At 43.7% G+C, this 19,420-nt stretch overlaps 1 protein-coding gene across 1 annotated transcript in view; it reads right to left on the bottom strand.

Moving 5' to 3' along the window:
• Positions 1 to 19,420, bottom strand: part of LOC137284150 (serine-rich adhesin for platelets-like) — a 57,389-nt gene that overhangs the window by 15,961 nt on the left and 22,008 nt on the right. Inside the window, exons 6-9 of the mRNA XM_067815839.1 lie at positions 4,959 to 5,028; positions 4,473 to 4,546; positions 3,888 to 3,960; positions 609 to 656 (exon numbers count right to left, since the gene is read on the bottom strand). Of these exons, the coding sequence (XP_067671940.1) occupies positions 609 to 656; positions 3,888 to 3,960; positions 4,473 to 4,546; positions 4,959 to 5,028 (265 nt within the window). The remainder of the gene's footprint in view (positions 1 to 608; positions 657 to 3,887; positions 3,961 to 4,472; positions 4,547 to 4,958; positions 5,029 to 19,420) is intronic.

Here is a 19,420-nt window from a genome sequence, read left to right as displayed (position 1 = left end):
ATATCTGCACTTTGTTTTTATTTATTTGTTGTAACATGCAACACAATCATGTTCTTTACCTTGAAGGGTAGTGGGACAGACAACATACATTAGGTTGCACTTAGAGCGCAAGAGTAAAATTTGAATCCATACAATGTCTAGATACAAATACAGTGATGCTATAAAATCTCTACAAGTATTCACAGATTGTGTGCTTTCTTTGTTTCAAAATGCATACAAATGTGATAATAATGAATCAAAACTATTAAAACATATATTGACTGTATTACTATTCAGTCTTAACTGGCTGATGGTTAAACTTCAAAACGTTTCCATTTGTTCTCATAATAATGAAGATGGAAATATTATAGAGTAAAACAGATTTCATCTTTGTTGATCAGTCTGTATGTATACTATCAATTGCGCATGTGGCTGGCACAGCAGACGTCAAGAATTCTGGAAAATAATCTGGGAACCCACAGCATAAGAAACAACTGCTCTCGATCAATGTCTCTGTAAGTTATTAGACGTAATAGCTAAGTGGTCAAGTGCAAATATGATGCAGTTCTTTAGGGAAAGAAATTATGAAGCATTGTGATGGCGTTATAATGCAGGAGTTATACACTCACCTTAGTGAATTTGGAAAATGCATTTAATATTTTGTTGTCTCCCCCAACCTGAAAAAAAAAACAGATACACATGAAACCATTACCTAAAGCCGCACTAACTGTTTGTTTTCTTATTATATTCTTCAGTCTGATGAGGAAATACTGAAAAAAATTGTCCATGGTCATTTATGTTGATGGACAATAATCACCATAGTTTCACAGTGACTGTGACACTTTCAGCAGTATATTTCATATACCTTAACCCCCTGGGTGCCACAGGGATATATATGTCCCTCCTCTTCACCCCTCACTTTGAAGTCCAATAAAATTCTAAATATACCACACACATATATAGTATTCCCAGAAATTATTGAGAACCATGTTGCGTCATGTAACTCATTACGTTTATTAACTTCTGGCGTTTTACTTACATAAACATGTTAAAACATCATCCTTTTACAGTCTCAGTCTTGTTTTAGTACTTTGTTAGACCTCCTCGCTCAGCAATGCATACCTGAATATGCCTAGGCACACTACCCATCAAAGTTTGTAGGTAATCGTGTAACAGGGTATCCCAATATTGGACCACCTCGGCCTTCATATCTTCAATATTTCTCAGTCCCTTTTGGTTTATTCTGTCCTTCATGACTCCCCACACACTCTCAATTGGGTTTAGGTCTGGGCTGTAACTGGGCCAGTCTAAAACTTGAACATTTTTGCCCGACAACCACTGTTTTGTGTAGCGCGCAGTGTGTTTTGGGTCATTATCATGCTGGAAAATCCAATCATCTTCATACAATGTTTGTGCTGTCAGAGGAAGGTGACCATTTAGAATGTCAACGTATCTTTCTTTTGTCAAGTTTCCCATGAAAACACACAATGGAGTCACTCCGCGAGCCGATATGCCACCCCACATGTGAAACTTTGGGCTATGTTTTGGTCGCTGGTAGATAGGTTTGACATTATCTTTGGTCCAAATTTTCACACAATTAGGGAAAAGCCAAACAGAACTTTCATCCGAAAAGAAAACATTATCCCAATCTTGATTTTCATGAGCCCGACACCAGTTTAAACGTTTTTCCTTTTGTGCATCTTTCATCAACGGCGAGGGAATTCCACGTTTTTTCACCCAATTAAGTCTCTGTAATTCCTGCCTAACTGTTTCATTGCATACCTGAGGACTTCCTCTGCTAATCATTTCATTTCTGATGTTCTCAACACTTTTCAATTTGCCCCTACTCACAATCTGCCCAAGTCTTCGGCGATCCACAACACTGAATTTCCTAGGCCAACCTGCCCCTGCTTTGTGCTCTATCCCGGTTCCTGTTTGAATATTCTTCAAAGTTCTGTATACTGTAGACAGAGGAATACCATGTCTACAAGCTAACACTTTAGCATCAGCCTCACCCCTTTCAAAATCATCTAGAATGAGCTTTCTTTTCTCTCTTGCTGTAAATTCTGCCATGTCAACACAGGAAGCCGTCTGCTCAGACAAGGGAGATAACTCTTGATGTAATGAGCTGCCTTCTAAGCCTTCAAGAGTTGTCTCCCTTATTTAGTATGCTTAGTGCATGGTGAAAGCCCTTTTTTCAATCTTAACATCATTAGAAAAAAAACAAAGATTTTCTCAATAATTTCTGGGAACACTGTATATACTTCACAGTTTTGAATTCTGCAGAACATTCCTGATACCATTCAATATTATCTCAGACCAAGCTAAAGTGTCTAAAATTGCCTTTCACAGTAGGCCTCATCGTAAATGTCACCATTTTTCACACTATACAAAATCGCGATTCAGAGCGTTGTTTGCTATAAGTTTTTAATTGTGAAAATCGGATAATTACTGAGAGTATTGAATTTCAAAAATAGCATATTTAATGTAAGTTTTCATGTAACCAGTAATGATAATACTGAAACATTGCCGACGAACCCAGAATTGGTTGGAATGTTTTCGAAAATACACTTACACAAACACCAAAGTGCGCTTTCCGCCATACTGAATAATGTTTACAAAATCACGTTTCGAGAAGGCCTGTATTGAGACGCCTATTACATCATGTATATTTCATAGTGAGCTACGACAAATGCATCATTGAATTCCCCAAACATCTTAGAATCAAACTACAAATGGTCTTTGTCACCAATACAAACTGTCTAGATAAAACGAAACAAAATACACTTGGTATAAAAATGAACACTGTTTTAGAAAGACAGCGCTTGTTTGAAATGTGCACAAAGAAATATTCCGATTTTACACTGCATAGCATTTTAGGAAATTTTCCAGCATCCAGCCGTGTAATCATTGCTTACAATGGCTCAATACGCTTAGAATATTTAGGGGAAGAATATCGTAGCAAGAAATAGCAAATTAAAAATAGATACAATGCAATCATTTGATAATTCATGAAAAAAAATGTCAAACTTTTAGTGCAGCGTGATGCCATGACTGGTGAAAAATCACGCAGAACGACAACGATACTTGTCAGCATTTCTGGTTTCTTCCGTCATTTACAATGCAAACGATAAAAACATGTAACAATACACAGATAGTCAGAATAATTCTGATTACTTACAACTCACATTTATGAACAAAAGATCCCTTAATCAAGGAAAGAGTCCTCATAAAATCCTGTGTACCCTTGTCAGCAAAGCCACCATTTTGAAAGAAATCGGTCATCGGCAGTGATGCCACACGTCAACATTGTTGAACATATTCGGCAATTAAATATTCTACATTTTTGTGCAATTTTATAGCCGTACACAGATTCAGGACCACGCGAGCGCAAATCTCGCACAACATGTACTTTTCAAACCTTACAAAAATGTGCGTCTGAAAAAAAACCCCTTGGCATCCAGGGGGTTAAGACATACTTTTCTGACTGAAGACAGGTAAACACCAAGTAACGAATCATACACAACAGGTATACACTGACAATATATATACTGATATCCTTAGTGTACACACAAGGATGATATTGGTCACATAAATCTATTTGTGCCTTGTCTGTTTACAACCCCTTGTTACTCGGACTGGACAATCCTCCTCAAGAGACTAATGAGTTGGATTAAAAGTCATTGAATAAAGTTATCCAAATAGTGTGGCCTAGAAGAAAAATTGTTTTGTATCAGGCACTGTTTTTTCTGATTGTTTCAATGAGTATTCTGTTTAAGCTACAGTCAGTGTATATAACATCTGTGGAAGTACTCCTGGAGAAAACATGAAGAATGTGAAACTGTTGCTGAATTGATGTTCAAGTCTGGGGTGCCATCTGGTGAGTGCATGTGAGCATCAGTACTAACCCTCCTCCGGAGCAGGGCCACATAGATCATCAGGGTGTGTTCATCCACAGTCCCATCTATGATGTCTGCAGCGCTGAAACATCAGGAATATACCAAAACACATGAATACACTATGAATTCTGGAAAGTGCTTAAATGTAGTACATGTTACATTTGTGGATACACAATCTTAGAAAATCCACACAATCTTGTACAACTTGTGCATGACTCAAACCCAGTCAGTCTCTCAGAGAGACGCACAAAGTCAGAATACTAACTGACATAACTAACGAACAGTCGCTGTCTAGCCCTAGAACATATCAGTTTAGATCAGAACACCTCACAGCTGATAGCTATTAATGGACAATGCCATTCAGAAAGTTGTCAGACTTAACACCTGTCATATTTGGGATTACACTTTCCAAGTGAAGTACAAATTTAGCATTGTGTGGTTTGATATATCCAGTGGACAGTAACTGGCACCAATATGACACATGCATGATTAATGTTCCCAATGTCTTCCACTCTTGTGACACATTCAGCCCTGATGAGCCTCATCAGTGAGTGGCTGAGTGTATGTTAACATATAAGGGGTGAACAAGGATACCTGATGATATCTCTGCTGATATAGTACTTGTATTCCACAGTGTCAAGGAGCTTTGTTAAGGCAGCAACTCGGTCCTGAAATGTTACAAGTTGACGTAATACTAAAAGGTACTAGTAAAACACTGAATATTCCGTAGACCACCTAATCTTGCCCAAGAAAGTCATCACTGACATTTTACAGGACTAAAACCTGTGTAAAATAATTTCTAATGTGAGACAAAGGTTTACATTTTCTCTACAGAAACAGTCTCTAATGCATAGTATTTTATCTGATGCAAAAATATTGAAGGCTCCAGAAACATACTTCACAGTGTTAGGATACTGGCCTGTAAACAATACATGCTAGGTGGTGCTTGACATCATCATCACCAAGGTTACCATTCACTATGTATGACCACAAATCGCTCCCTGCAGTCAGTCATTATGCATGCATGCATGCATGAACTGGGAGAGAAATAGTCTGTCCACCAGCCTCACTACATCCTACCTGGTCATCTGTAGGGCCATCTCCGATAAACTTCTGCAACAGTCTGGAGAACCAGTTGCCTTGACACAAACTGAAAAAATAGATGATTATCCTACTACAGTGCCAGTCCAGCAGAAACAGAAACCCTGACTACTATATACCTTAGAACTTGAGTGAGTGAGTGAGTGAGTTAAAATTTAACGTCACATCGGCAATATCTCAGCCATATTGTGATGAGAACATCTAATATATATCTGCTATAAAACCTGTCAACAAAGGACAGTAAAACAACTAGAATATCACAAATGGAATTAAAACTAGCGTGGAAGGTTAAAAACATCATCACCATTTGGACAATACACTATAAAATCAGGCTATAGATTGCCAACTGAAGGTAGATCACCATACTAGTGACCATGGGGACTTACAGTACCTTTGCTTCCTGCATGGACCCTAGTTGGATTTACACCATCCCTTCAGATGTTAGCAATTTAGTCACATCTAGTCACAAATTAAAACACACATGTACTACGATTAAAAACAGCGGACAGTTTAAACGTACATGAAATGTTTTGGGACTTACGTACCCTCTCAGGAGGACAATAATTTTACGGTACTTCAACCCCCTTTGAGGGTACAGCCACTAACAGTTTAAGTTACTAATCTTAACTACCATTAATTAAAATGCAACTATCTACAGCACATAATAAACAAAATTCAGTCATGAAATCAATGTCTTTTAAAAAACCAAAGATTAAGTGAGAACTAACGCTGTTAAAAAGACCCTTAAAGGTTTATACAGTAAAATACTTATCCCTTGTGATGGAGAATTCAACTCAGTCAAGCAGGATATGCTTGACCATGACTCTCTCATCACAAGGGATACAAAATGGAGGATCCTCATCTTTTAAAAGGTATGAATGAGTATATCTAGTATGGCCAATACGACATCGTCATAAAATAACTTCTTCAAATCTGGACTGACAGCCCAAGTAGGTGTAACCAATATGCGGTTTTATTTCATGTAATTTATTTATACCTACTTGGGTGTCCCACTTCTTCTGCATCAGATCATGGATGTAAGTTCTAATGCTAGCTTTGTAATCAGTGTGTGGAATAAGAAGTGGTGTCACAGATTTGTTGAGAGTAGTATAGGGAATAGGGGTTCTGGACCACTTTCAAGAAATGTCTCTACAAAGCCTTATTTATTAAATAAGGCTTTGGTTGGGACATTAGCTCTTGCTACTATTACCCCTACTACAAAAAAGTTGGCGGTAATTACTATGCCTACTTTGTGTTGGTTGGAGGTAACACTGTGCCGTACGGTACGATTAATAATTCTTCTCTTACAAACCCCCTACCCGGCCCATCCCTCAAGTAGTACAAGTTAGGTTCGTCGGCTTTCATATCCACTTTATCTATGTTGTAAGTTTTGACTGACCATATAGGATCGGTGGCTCGCTTACGGCTATCGCCCTCGTGTTCCCCTATGTCATGTTTATATCGATGAAACAGTTTAACGTGAACCGCCTACGATCTCTTTGGTGTTCATAATAAAGGCTTGCTGGGCTTTTTGTATCCCCTGTTCTATGTACTTTTTTTTCTCGTCCTCGCTGATAGCAGACTTACGAGACTTGGATCGAATATCTTGTTTCATTCCGTTATATTTTTAGAGTTCAGATAGGATTGAACGAAACTCCTCTTCTGAGATCTTACTATCAGAGAGTGCCGTGGAAATACGCTCACTCACTGTGTTCAGCTTTGCTTCGGCCAGAACCCTGATCTCGTCGTGTTTCAATGCCTTACGATTAAGTCTGCGTGATACTAACTTAAGCGCCAATCCTGCTAACCCTGCCACCCTAGCTGTTATTTCAATACCTAGCACTATAGGTGCAGCCACGATGGTAGCTAACAACCCAACGCCTGCCGCCCCTAGTCCCATGCTGGTTGCCATAAGGGTAGTGTCAGCCCCGTCCACGATATTGAAAGCTCTATTGTACTTTTTACATAGTGCTTTACGCGTGTCACGGTCTTGTTCTAGTTGACGTTTCACATCACATAACTGCCTCAAGCGGAACCCATCTACGGTTTCCAGCGTCTTCGCTACTTCCTCTACGACTGGGTACAGACCCATCCTATAATGTATATTTTGAAAGATATTTTAATTGGGTTTCAGTTAAAAATCTATCAATGAATTTGAAGTCTACAAGTTCTAGACCATCAGTTATGGTAATAGGTAAGAGGCTAATAGACTTTTCTGTTGTAATATAAACTCCCTTACGGAGGCTTATTAAGTGGTTTATAGGACCCGTGGAGGTATCCCGTTGTATAACAATACGACAATATTCGTTTGTGTGTACGGCATGCCAGCGTATTGACACCCCGGGTAAAATTTGGTGTACTATTGCGATGTTTTCCTGGTTAAAGAAGACTTCTATGATGAGTGTGAAAGAGGAGTATATTCTATCAACAAGATCTTTACCATAAGGATTATTGCTAAATGTTAATTTATTTTTTAATACAGACCTTAACCTATTTTTCCCGTTACTTCTTATGGATATGGATACCTCCGGAATGAAATCCCCGACCCAGATACCGTTGTTCCTAATCTTAGAGACAAACCTATTTTCGTTTAATATGATATAAGGTGAGGTGAGTGTTAAGTTGATCAGCCATTTGGGCTCTTTAAAATCTGATAACGACACCCGTCTGTACACGTTGTCTTTGAAGTGCAGGATATATAATTCATCTTCCTCACCAGGTTGATCGAATCCCTCCGTATCTCCCAGGTCGTTAAGCGTAGTGTTGGGACGATGACTGGTCATTATTATACTATTACGATATAATTTCCAACTGGTTTTCTGATAATAATTCAGGGGTGAACTTCATACCCATGAAGTGTATGTTGTCAGGCAGGAAGATATTGGTTAGTGATATCTTGTTTTCCACGATCACGTTGACCCCCTGCAGACTGGTGTCGGCTCCAACACCCACCCGCACGTAAACGTTGCAAACTTGATACTGGTGTCGTTTCACCCACCCGAGTTTGATCCCCTTCACGATCTCGATATCATTCCCTGATGGTTCCCCTAGGTAGACTTTGATGACCAGTGTTGAGTTTGCCGGTAGACTCTCTAGTATAGTGACCACACCTTCGAATTCAGACACCAACTGCAATTTCACGTTTTGTATGGCTGGTCTACTCGATAGCATGTGGGCTGCCATAGTATTGAGTGGGCTGACGACTACGCTACGTCTCTGAGTTGGGACGTAAGCCACGAGCAGGGTTCCATTGTTCACGACTTTGTTTAGGTGGTTGTCTTTGTTATCCGTGAACACGTAGGGAGAGACAAGTCTAATATTGAGAAACCAGTCGTCGTTATCGGGTAACAACACCCACTTGTCATCTTCGGTGAAGACGAGCATATATGGCTTGTTTCGGGCGACGGTAGTGCTCTCAACATCGTCTAAGTCGAACAGTTTACCCCCGAACGATGGGTATATTATCCAATTATTATCACCGGTGTTGACAAGGGCGTACTTAGTGTTGACTGTTGCTCTTGTGGTATCTATCATATCACTTAGGGTTCCACCGGAGGGGATTTCAACGCGTTTGTAAATGTTGTTTTTCAGTTGCAAGGCGTACGATTTACCATCTACTCCGGGAGCGTCGAAACCGCGCGTGTCTCCAAGGTCGGAGATCCCGATATTGACGCATTTTTTCACTCCGGGCCCTTGTGCGCTGGTCATTTTACATGAAGCGTTAAGCTGAGGTATCCTATATTTACAGGATTATGATTTATATCTAACACCGATATTGTCAGCTCAGGTATGTTGCCCTGGGTTAATCTCTTATACTGCCGTGGTGAAAACGACTCGGTTCTACCGTCGTTGAATTTCTCAGTTTTCACCGGCACTGCTCTCAGTATAGTGGAAGGGTGACCTCCTTGAATGTTATACGTTGTGCTCACCTGATCGAGATGAATGTACAGCTCTCGGTACGGTACTAGGTCGGGTAACTTCGTGCCTGTGACGGTTGTTGTTGGTTTTATCTCGTCAGGAGACATACCGAGTATCCTCGCTAATGGTCGGCCGAGCCTCAATGAGGTTCTTCCGTTGTTGATTAACACCACTGTACCGTTTGAGTCGTTCATCTTGAGTTCGGCTCCCAGGGGTTTGAAGACCTCGTCGTTTAGAGAGCACACGCTGTAGTAGCCGTCAGTTATCTGGCTGCGAGTTCCACTGACGAACAGCTTATTGTTGCTGATATTAATGTTAGTCCATTGCGGTAGGTAGGTGATATCGCAGAGTGCGACTTCGAGTTGACCTGACGTGTTATCGATCGCGTGCGTCAGCTGAACGGCCTCACCGCTCGTTATCCCTGGAAGTGTTATGTACATATTATAATATATAATTTATATATTATAATATGGATTTAGCACACTTGAAAAACGTGGTGAATGCAGATGGTACGGGGTTTAAAACAACCTTTATTGATATCTTTGAAAACTATATCGTGTCCGTTAATAACGCGCAGGCGGTGGTAAACTGGAATCAAAACCCAATGCAGTTTTGGCAGAACCAACTCAACTTTGCTGTGTGGTGTGCGACGACAGGGTCGGGTGTGACACCAGACTACGGTATAGACGAACTGAGTAAGGCGGTTATTTTGTTTCATATTTATTATCAAACGAGACGAATATTGAAGGAAATACGTGCTCCTCTTCCCCAAGATAAAGCGTGGAGTATGACGAATAACCCCTATGATAGACGCGCTTATGAACGTATTTGTGGGGAGTTTGAGATTCCAACGAATAAAGACTTTCGCCTTCCTGGTGTGAACCATGGTCTCGGTATAGTTCTCGTGTACTTCTACAGGTCCGGAACATATTATGCCGGTTCTAAAGATGGTTCATACAACCCAAACCGTCATACATTTACAGGCCCCACAACGAATGAAAAGATCCATGTCAGCTGTATAAAGCAAACCAATCCTGATGCAGCCACAGCCTGGACTAAAATGATCTCAAAAACATCGAAAGAATTCACTCGTGCTGGTACAATACGCTTGAACGACTCGATTCGAACGTACGTGTGGGCGCTGTTGGGTGCGCAGTCGATGACGCGTTCCAACATCCTCGGTAAGGGAACTGCTTACGACGCTCAGACACAATTCGTTTCCAACGTTGATGATGCTATCAATTCTCCAGTTGATCTCCCGAGGGCCATCGACCATTACCAAAACGTGTTAGAATACGCCAGATCGAAAGTCAATTACGTGTTCGGCGTTGGGTTGTACATGGCTCCGAGTGATATGCAACTGAGAATAAAAAAAGTGGTGGGTTATAACAACAAAATAGTCATAGCCACGGCGGACCAAAAGTTGGGTATCAACCCCGATATTAACACCCCCTATATCCCACACATCCCACCACGTGAAAAGGGTATAGTGGCGCCACCCCCGGAGTCTAAAGTTCATGTGCCCCCCACACACCCCCATATGCATGTGGGGGTACCCCCCTATCAGCAGCATATCCATAATAAAACGGCCCTAGTGGTTGGTGGGGTAACTTTGGGACTTATTTGGTTAAAGATTTCTTAGCCGCTACGTACACCAGACCCGCCACGGCGACGATGGCTGCCCACAGGTTTTGACTGAGCCACATGGCAGTTTTAGGCAGAGCGCTCAACAACCACGAGACGATGCTACCCAGGATGCCGGGAAGGGCTTCGGCGGCTTTACCAGCCAGTTTAGCTAGGCCTTCCCCGAGTTTTTTTATCCAGTCTTTAACACCACCGCCTGTGGGAGTTCCCCCGCCGCCAGGTGTGGGGGGTGTGGGGGTTCCTCCCACCAGTGACACCACCAAGGTTGATATGATGAAACCCAATGCAGTCAGAATGCTGGCTATGGTGATCCCTTGCTCCCGGAACAATATCCGAATCCTGTTGGCTAAAGTTGTATCCTCGTTCAGTATTCTATCGATTGTTTCCCGAATGCGACTGATCTGGGATCGAAGCTGTTCACGATTCGAGGAAGCGGCTTCCAATCGTGTACGTCTCTCGTCTTCTAAATCACGTATTCGTTCATTGATACGACGCTTCATATCATCGTTTTCAGTTTCGTTGAGTTTGGTTTTTTCCCTAGTGATGTGCTCGTCGATTTCGTTCAGTTTCCCCATGTTGTTCACGAGTTCTCCACGCACGCGTTTCACGGCTTCGTCTAAGCCGTGCAGTTCCCTTACCGGAAAGTCAAACCCCGGTAACGGTTTGTCCCAGTAGGTGCTCAACAGTTTTTCTATGCTGTCCGAGGCTTCTGTAGCACGCTGTGGTGTCATTTCATCTCTAGTGGTGAGGTGGGATCTGGTAGCTTGCAGATCTTCTTTAACGGCCTTAGGTATTGCACCACCGTAATCATGCATGTTTAGATGTTCACGGATAAATTCGACACCATGGCGGCTGGCTAGAGTTGACAAGGCCAGTGGTTTTTTATTGCTCTTGTTAAAGAGGTCAACCCCTGGGTCAGACTTAAGGCGTAGAACACCCTTTGTATCAATAAAAAAATTCTTATGGTATCGACCCTGTGGTTCAACGTAGTTTTTATCTCTTCTTAAACTTTCGTAATAATCATTTACCGTTGTTTCCAAGAGTTCTTGGTTCAATGGTGAACTAGTAAATGAGGTCTCCTGCTCATCATCGAATGCCTGGGCACTAGCGCCCGGCATCTCCGTCATATCTATGTCTTCATCCATTAGTATTAAAAATATATTTCTTTTATATAACAATGTACGGCAGAAAATTAGATCCTTTCAGAAGATTGAGAGAGCCATTAGGAGCCAGAGCCGTGCGCCAGTCGGTGACCATCACCAACAATCCCAGCAAGATAGACCAGAATCAAACTCTGCTGGTTAGATTTCCAAACCTTGGTGAGAATGACCTCATTGTACCAGGCACTGTTCGCCTGGCGTTCAATATCACGTTGACCTCCGACAACGACAAACGCGAGCTAGTGCGGAACGTGGGTCGAGCTATCATCAAGAAAACGACCGTCAAGATCAGCGGTAACGAGGTGCTGAGCATCGACGACAGCGACGTGTTTCACTGCTACAAGGATCTCTGGAAAAGCGAGAGAGAACGAGTCAATGATGTGTACCAGGGCATCAGCAAATCAACCCGGGCGCGCATAGGATACGTCTTCACGCAAGACCAGCAGAACAAGCTATCGGACGGTGAAAAGGCCATCGCTCTAGCATACGGGAATCGATTCTGCGTGCCGCTCGACTTCGAGTTGCTCACGGGACACGCGCCGTTTTACCAGGCCGCGCTGGGTGATAGGCTCGAATACGAGCTCACGTTTAACGACTATAGCAAAGTAGTGCGTACGCCGAACGGTGATGAGGCCAGTTATGCCATAGACAACATCTCTCTTGAGTTCGACATGGTCACTAGCCCGGAGCTGGCCAGGCAGGTTCGAAACCAGTACTCTGGGAAGATGGCCATCCTGTACGATCGCGCACTGAGGCATAGATCAGTCGTGCGAGATAAGAGCGACACTGTGTGGAATATCAACCTGAACGTGCCGGCGCGATCGATGAAAGGTATCCTGGTCGTCCCCGTGGAGGATTACGATCCATTCCGGAGGGACAGCGAGAAGTTTTTCAACCCCGAGATTGAAAAGGTGGAAGTTACCATCGAGGGCGTGCCCAACCAGCTGTTCAGTCATGGTATGAGACCACACCAGCAGTGGGATGAGATAAAAAAGCTCCCAGTGGGGGATTATATAACAAAGGACCTGGACCTCGGCTCCGTGCAGATCGGTGAATACCTGACCACCAAGTACGCCCTATGGTTGGACATGCGATCCACGGATGATGATAAACTGCACGGTAGCGGGCGCCGTATAGATAACGGCAGCGAAGGGATAACCATCCAGATTACTAAGAAGGCTCAAACCGCTGGTAAGTTGAAATTATATCTGTACGTTATTATGGACGCGCAACTTAATATAGACAATGGGAGATTCGTGCAAGCCATCTACTGATGGGGGGTACCCCCCCCACACCCCCCAACAATAAACAGTCCCCACTGCCCCACACCCCCCAGGGGTACCCACAACTACCCACTGACCCACACTGCGCCATAGTGTGCGGGCAGACTGGCTGTGGGAAGACCGTTTTCGTGTTGGATATGTTGGAGGGTTACTACAAGGATGTGTTCGATAACATCGTTATCATGTGCCCTACTCTGAGCATGAATAAAACGTACGCGCGGCCTTGGGTGATGACGGACCCGGACGTACACAAAATCGACCCTGGAACACGCCTGCAGGACTGGTTGAAAGCTCTTCACGAGAAATTTAAAGGGGAACCGACGCTGTTTATACTGGACGACTGCAGCGCTAATCGCGAGATAACAAAAAAGAGAGACATGCTATCGTACCTGGCCTTCTCCGGCCGGCATGCAAATCACAGCGTCTGGGTGCTAACGCAGAAGTTCAACTCGGTGTTGAAAGACCTCAGGGAGCAGACGCGATGGGTGGCCTTATTTCACTGTAAGGACAGGGATTCGTTCGAGGAGTGTTTGAGAGAGAACGATGTGATGAGTAAATTAGAACGGGAACGGGTAAAGAAACAGCTCGCTGAAACTAAACACGCTAAGCTCGTTCTAAAAACCGACCAACCAGTAGCATATATAGTATGCTAAAGCTAAGCAAAGCTAAGCAAAGCTAAGCAAAGCTAAGCAAAGCTAAGCAAAGCTAAGCATATAGCTATGATATTTGAAGTATTTGTCGTGTGCAACTTAACCTTCATTTCTCTGTGTTTTGTCTGCATCGGGTATTATATAGTTAAAACTAAATCTTACTTGTTATATTATAAGATGGAGTGTGAGGAATTGCTCGAACAATTGTCGTTGGAGGGTTCCCCCACGCCGGCAGGCCCCACTGATGACAAGCGAGAGAAACTGGTGGCGTTGGCTGTTGGCGGCAAAGCCAAACATTACTTTGGAGACTACACTCCGGATAAAATTCACAAAATGTCAGCCGAAGAAATCGATAAGCTGTACGCTAGATACGAGTCCCGGCTCGGAGCAGAAATGACAAAGACAATAGGATCGGCTATGACCCAGATATACACCGGTATTGTATCACACTTCCTTCCCATTCCACCAGAGCGCCGACTTTACCTGTGGGAGGACCTCGAGAAAGACCCTTTTATCGAACACGCCGTGAGCTCTATCAGCTGCGGGCTGTACCACAAATATGGTATGTTGTTGGCTCCAGTGACGGCGGCGATTATCACAGCAAAACATTGTCAATTTGAGAGAAAGAATAATAATAATAGTATAGATGGATGCTGCACAGGAACCAGTGGAGGTACCCCCAACAGTGGAGGAGACCCCTTCACAAGAACCAGTGAGGGAAGTGACCAGGCAGAAGAATCCTAAGAGAGTAGCTGCCGGTAAAAAACGGTGGTGTAACCAACATAAAGTGACCAACCCCCGACTGTTGTTGGCTGTAGGCGTAACTGCTGCCGTGGTTATAACATGGTTATACGTGGGGGTACCCTCCCACAGTGAGCCACCACCCAACAGTGAGGTAACCCCCAACAGTGGGGGTGTGGGGGTATCCCCCACCGTCGACCCGCATATCATGTTATAATTTTAATATTTTATATCATATACATAATGTCTGAGGGGAAAACGTTCGTCAACGACGCATACCACGCCACAGTGGTCGCCAGTCTAGCCGTAGGGTACGCTCGGTTGACTAAAATGGTGCTTAAACAACCAACTATCAAGCTAGATTTCAACCTGCAGGATATGGGTATGCTCATAATGAACCTTGGTATGGCGATGGCCACAAAAGACATCCTAGTAAAACAAGGAATAATACCTGATAATATAATGAAATAAATATAGGGATGGCCACGATAGCTATGATGGTCGGTGGGGCGTTAGTGAATGCCCTGGCATTTTCCGGGAGTAATTTCCTCTTCTCTAAACTACGAGATGATCACGCGGCTGAAATACAGGAAGAAAGGAAGCGACACGATCTCGCTACTGAGAAATTACAAAGAGCACAGGACGAGTACGTTAAAAAACGCCTCCAGAGGATCGATTTTATTAACGAACAACTCAAGCGTGAAAACCATGCCATTAAAACATTCTACGATGTCGATGAAGCAATGAAAGAATACTACCTACTAACTGGTAAACAATTGGAACCGCTCAATAAACCCACACTCGCTCAGTACTACACACCATCCAAGGGACAAATGAATCGTGAACTGGGCTTCATAGTGTTGGGTATAGCAGCTACTGCGTTGGTTGCGAAGCAATTAAAATACCTATATAAGTAAACATGAGACCCGCTCCATACCGATGCGAATATATACTTATGGGGAAGACCGAGGCCTGTGGTAGGAAATGCAGGAATCAGGGGTTCTGTTGTTTCCATATGGGAAGTCCTAACTACACGTGTTCTGTGTGTGGTATCGGGGTTAAAGGACACTACTGTCTATGTAAAGCTCACGGAGCGAACGTAGTCAGACATCAACTCATCTACGAGAATAAAAAAGGCTACATAAAAGAACGTAGGCGACTGCTCAAGATAGCCACTTAAGGGTTACCTCCCCTTACTGTGAACCAATTAGACATTGGTTCTCTTAGGTGTAAACACGATGTCTACTGTAAGCGAGCTCAAGCGGGTCGCAAAACAGAGAGGTGTGATCGGGTATTCTAGAATGTGGAAGTCAGCATTGTTGAGATTACTAGGTTTAGAAGCCCCTCCTACAGTAAAACAATTAAAAGCTCAAGCAAAACAGCTTGGATACACGGGTTATTCAAACCTGGGGAGAGCCGGGTTAACCGCATTGTTATCACATGCCCCCGTAGCACGTCCCACTGTAAAACAACTGAAAGCCGAGGCACACGATTTGGGTTTAGGCGGGTATTCCCGTATGAGAAAACCACAGCTTGTAGAATTATTACGACAGAATAGAGCTATTGACCTACAGTTCGTGCGCACTGAGCGCGCTGTAGGCAACTATTTGAGAGGTTGGCGCATGCACGTTGATAGAAACATAGACATTACAGATATCAAGCCTCTGATAGCTGATAAGGTCAACCAGGAACTAAATAATCTAGGAAGTATCAAGTTTCAGATCACAGTGAAAATGTCGCTCGATAAGCAGGTTGGGAGTACCACTGAGTATGTTCAGCCTTACTTCCGAGGTCAACAAGAGGTCGCCACACATACAGAGACCATTGATACATCAATCGATACCAGTTTTCAGCAGATACAAGAATACCTAGAACGCTACACACACTTGTGGTCCGGGTGGGTTGTAGATAAAATCGATAATGTCTATCTAGACATAGCTAACTACGTGCCGTTCAGAGGCGGGTCATACCTAGCCTTGCCTCCCTACTATAGAAACAAACATGCCATAGTAAACGTTAAGAATAGAGGAAACGATTGCCTGAGGTTAGCTATCAGGTCAGCCTTATTTCCAGCTGGCACTCATTCAGATAGGCTTTCTAGCTATCCCCAAGACGATGGGCTCAACTGGGATGGTATAGATGAACCCACCCCCATATCCCAGATCACTAAAATAGAAAAACAGAATAATCTGGCTATAAATGTCTTTGGGCACGAAGGTAACACAACAATAGTACACAGGGTCAGCCCGGTGAAGGATCGCCAAGTTATCAATATATTCATGATCCAGCGAGGTGACAAGTATCACTACACATGGATAAAACACTTTAGCAAGCTGTTGTATGACCAATCAGCATACAAAGGAAAGACCCACTTCTGTGAACGATGTCTACATGGCTTCACCCGAGCTGATTTATTAGAATCCCACCGGGATGATTGTCAAGGTGTGGGGCAGACGGCCATACGAGTCGACATGCCTAAGGAAGGTGACAATATCCTAAAATTCAGTAACCACAAGAATCAAATGTCTGTGCCTTATATTATATATGCCGACTTCGAAGCCTTAGTGGCTGCCGCCGGCGAGGCTCCCAGTGGTAGCTTCACCCACAAAACACAAGAGCATAAAGCCTGTTCGTTTGGATACATTGTCGTCCGTTGTGACGGGGAAACGAAAGCTCCGGTAGTGTATAGGGGGCCTGACGCGGCTGAAAGGTTTCTAAAGTGTTTGCAGGAGGAAGAAAAAATTATTAGGAATGCATTGCATAAAATCGCTCCCATGCGTCTGACCCGAGTCGACAGGCTAGCCCACGCTAGTAGCACTAACTGTCACGTGTGTGAATCACCACTTAACGGTGATTCGGTGAGAGATCACTGTCACATAACTGGTAAGTATAGAGGCGCCGCTCACAACGCGTGCAACCTCAAGCTTAAAATCAACCCTAAGACAATAAACATCCCCGTTGTCTTTCACAACTTGAGAGGGTACGACTCACACTTGATCATGCAGGCCATCGCGAAAATCGATGGTAATATAACGTGCATCCCCAACAACATGGAGAGATACATCTCCTTCAGCTTAAACGGACTTAGGTTCATTGACTCGTTTCAGTTCCTCCTGTCGTCACTCGACAGTCTGGTCAAGGCCAACAATACCTTCCCTATCACCGATCGATACACAGACGCCGAGACTAGACCCCTGCTTATGAGGAAGGGTGTGTACCCCTATGAGTACATGGATAGTTGGGCTAAGTTCACCGAGACCAGACTACCCCCTATTGACTGCTTTTATAGCAAGCTGAATGAGGCGTCCGTCTCACGAGATGATTACTCGCACGCGACTAACGTATGGAATAAACTGGGTTGTAAGAACCTGGGTGATTATCATGACCTGTACTTGAGGACAGATATACTGCTGTTAGCCGACGTGTTTGAAACGTTTAGGCGGACATGTTTCAAGCAGTATAAACTCGACCCCGCATGGTATTACACCAGCCCAGGTCTGTCGTGGGATGCCTTGCTTAAAAAGACCGGAGTTAATTTGGAATTGCTCACAGATTACGACATGCACCTATTCATTGAGAAAGGCTTGCGAGGTGGGATTTCCATGGCATCCAAACGATACGCGAAAGCAAATAATCAATACGTGAAAGGTTACGATCCTAACAAACCAACCAATCACATTCTCTACCTTGACGCAACAACCTGTACGGCTGGGCCATGAGTCAGTATCTACCTACAGGGGGATTCGAATGGGTACCCCACGTTGATGTTATGGGGGTTGCACCAGATTCGAACAAAGGTTATATCCTCGAGGTTGACTTAGAGTATCCCAAGGAATTACACACATCGCACAACAGCTACCCCCTGGCCCCCGAACGTATGAGGGTTAACCCAGACTGGATGTCTGAGTACCAACATAACTTGTCAGGTGGGCGTGTGACAGACGTTGAAAAACTCGTGCCTAACTTAATGAATAAGACCAAGTACATCGTTCACTATCGCAACCTACAGCTGTACCTGTCGTTGGGTATGAGGCTGACCAAAATACACAGGGTGCTCATGTTCGACCAGAGTCCATGGATGGAGCCCTACATCAGAATGAACACAGACCTACGAAAAAAAGCCACCAGTGATTTTGAGAAAAATCTCTACAAGCTCATGAACAACTCGGTGTTTGGTAAGACTATGGAGAACCTGAGGAAACGCGTGACCGTGAAGCTGGTTCGGTCGAGTGAGGAAGACAAGCTCAGGAGATTGATAGCCAGTCCGGCATTCAACCGTAGTAAGATATTCACAGACAACCTGGTTGCCCTACACATGAAGAAAAGTCACATAAAATTCAACCGGCCCGTTTACGTGGGGATGAGCATCCTCGATTTATCCAAACACCTGATGTACGACTTTTACTACAACGAGCTCAAGAAACAGTACGGTGACAGGTGTGAAGTGCTGTACACTGACACGGATTCCCTGCTGATGGAGATTCGAACCGAGGACGTGTACGAGGACATGAAAAAACACCTTGATTTATACGACACCAGCGATTACCCTAAGACCCATGCCATACACAGTACTGTAAATAAAAAGGTCCTAGGTAAGATGAAGGACGAGTGTGCTGGCACGCCCATAGCCGAGTACATAGGTTTGAGACCTAAGATGTACTCCATACTGAAAGCCGACAATAGTGAGATCCGGAAGGCTAAGGGGGTTAAGAAGTATGTGGTGAAACAACACATCAAACACGCCAGATTCAAGGAAGCCCTGTTCAAGACCCGTACCTTTAGGCATAAAATGAACACACTTAGAAGTGATGGACATAAGATATACGGACTGACTATAAACAAGACGTCCCTGTCGCCTATGGACACGAAACGTTGGATAGCTATTGATGGGATAAACACATATGCATATGGACATGAGAAAATTTGAGGCTATTTACTACAGCCCGCGTGGGTACTGGAAAGGAGCTAGCGCAGTAGATAAGCTAGCTAAAATAGCGCGAGTACCCCCGGAGGAAGCCAAAACGTGGCTTGAAAAACAAGCCCTG

Source organism: Haliotis asinina, chromosome 5, assembly GCF_037392515.1.
Source record: "Haliotis asinina isolate JCU_RB_2024 chromosome 5, JCU_Hal_asi_v2, whole genome shotgun sequence".
Classification (NCBI taxonomy): Eukaryota; Metazoa; Mollusca; class Gastropoda; order Lepetellida; family Haliotidae; genus Haliotis; species Haliotis asinina.
This window is presented reverse-complemented; position numbering and strand designations above follow the sequence as displayed.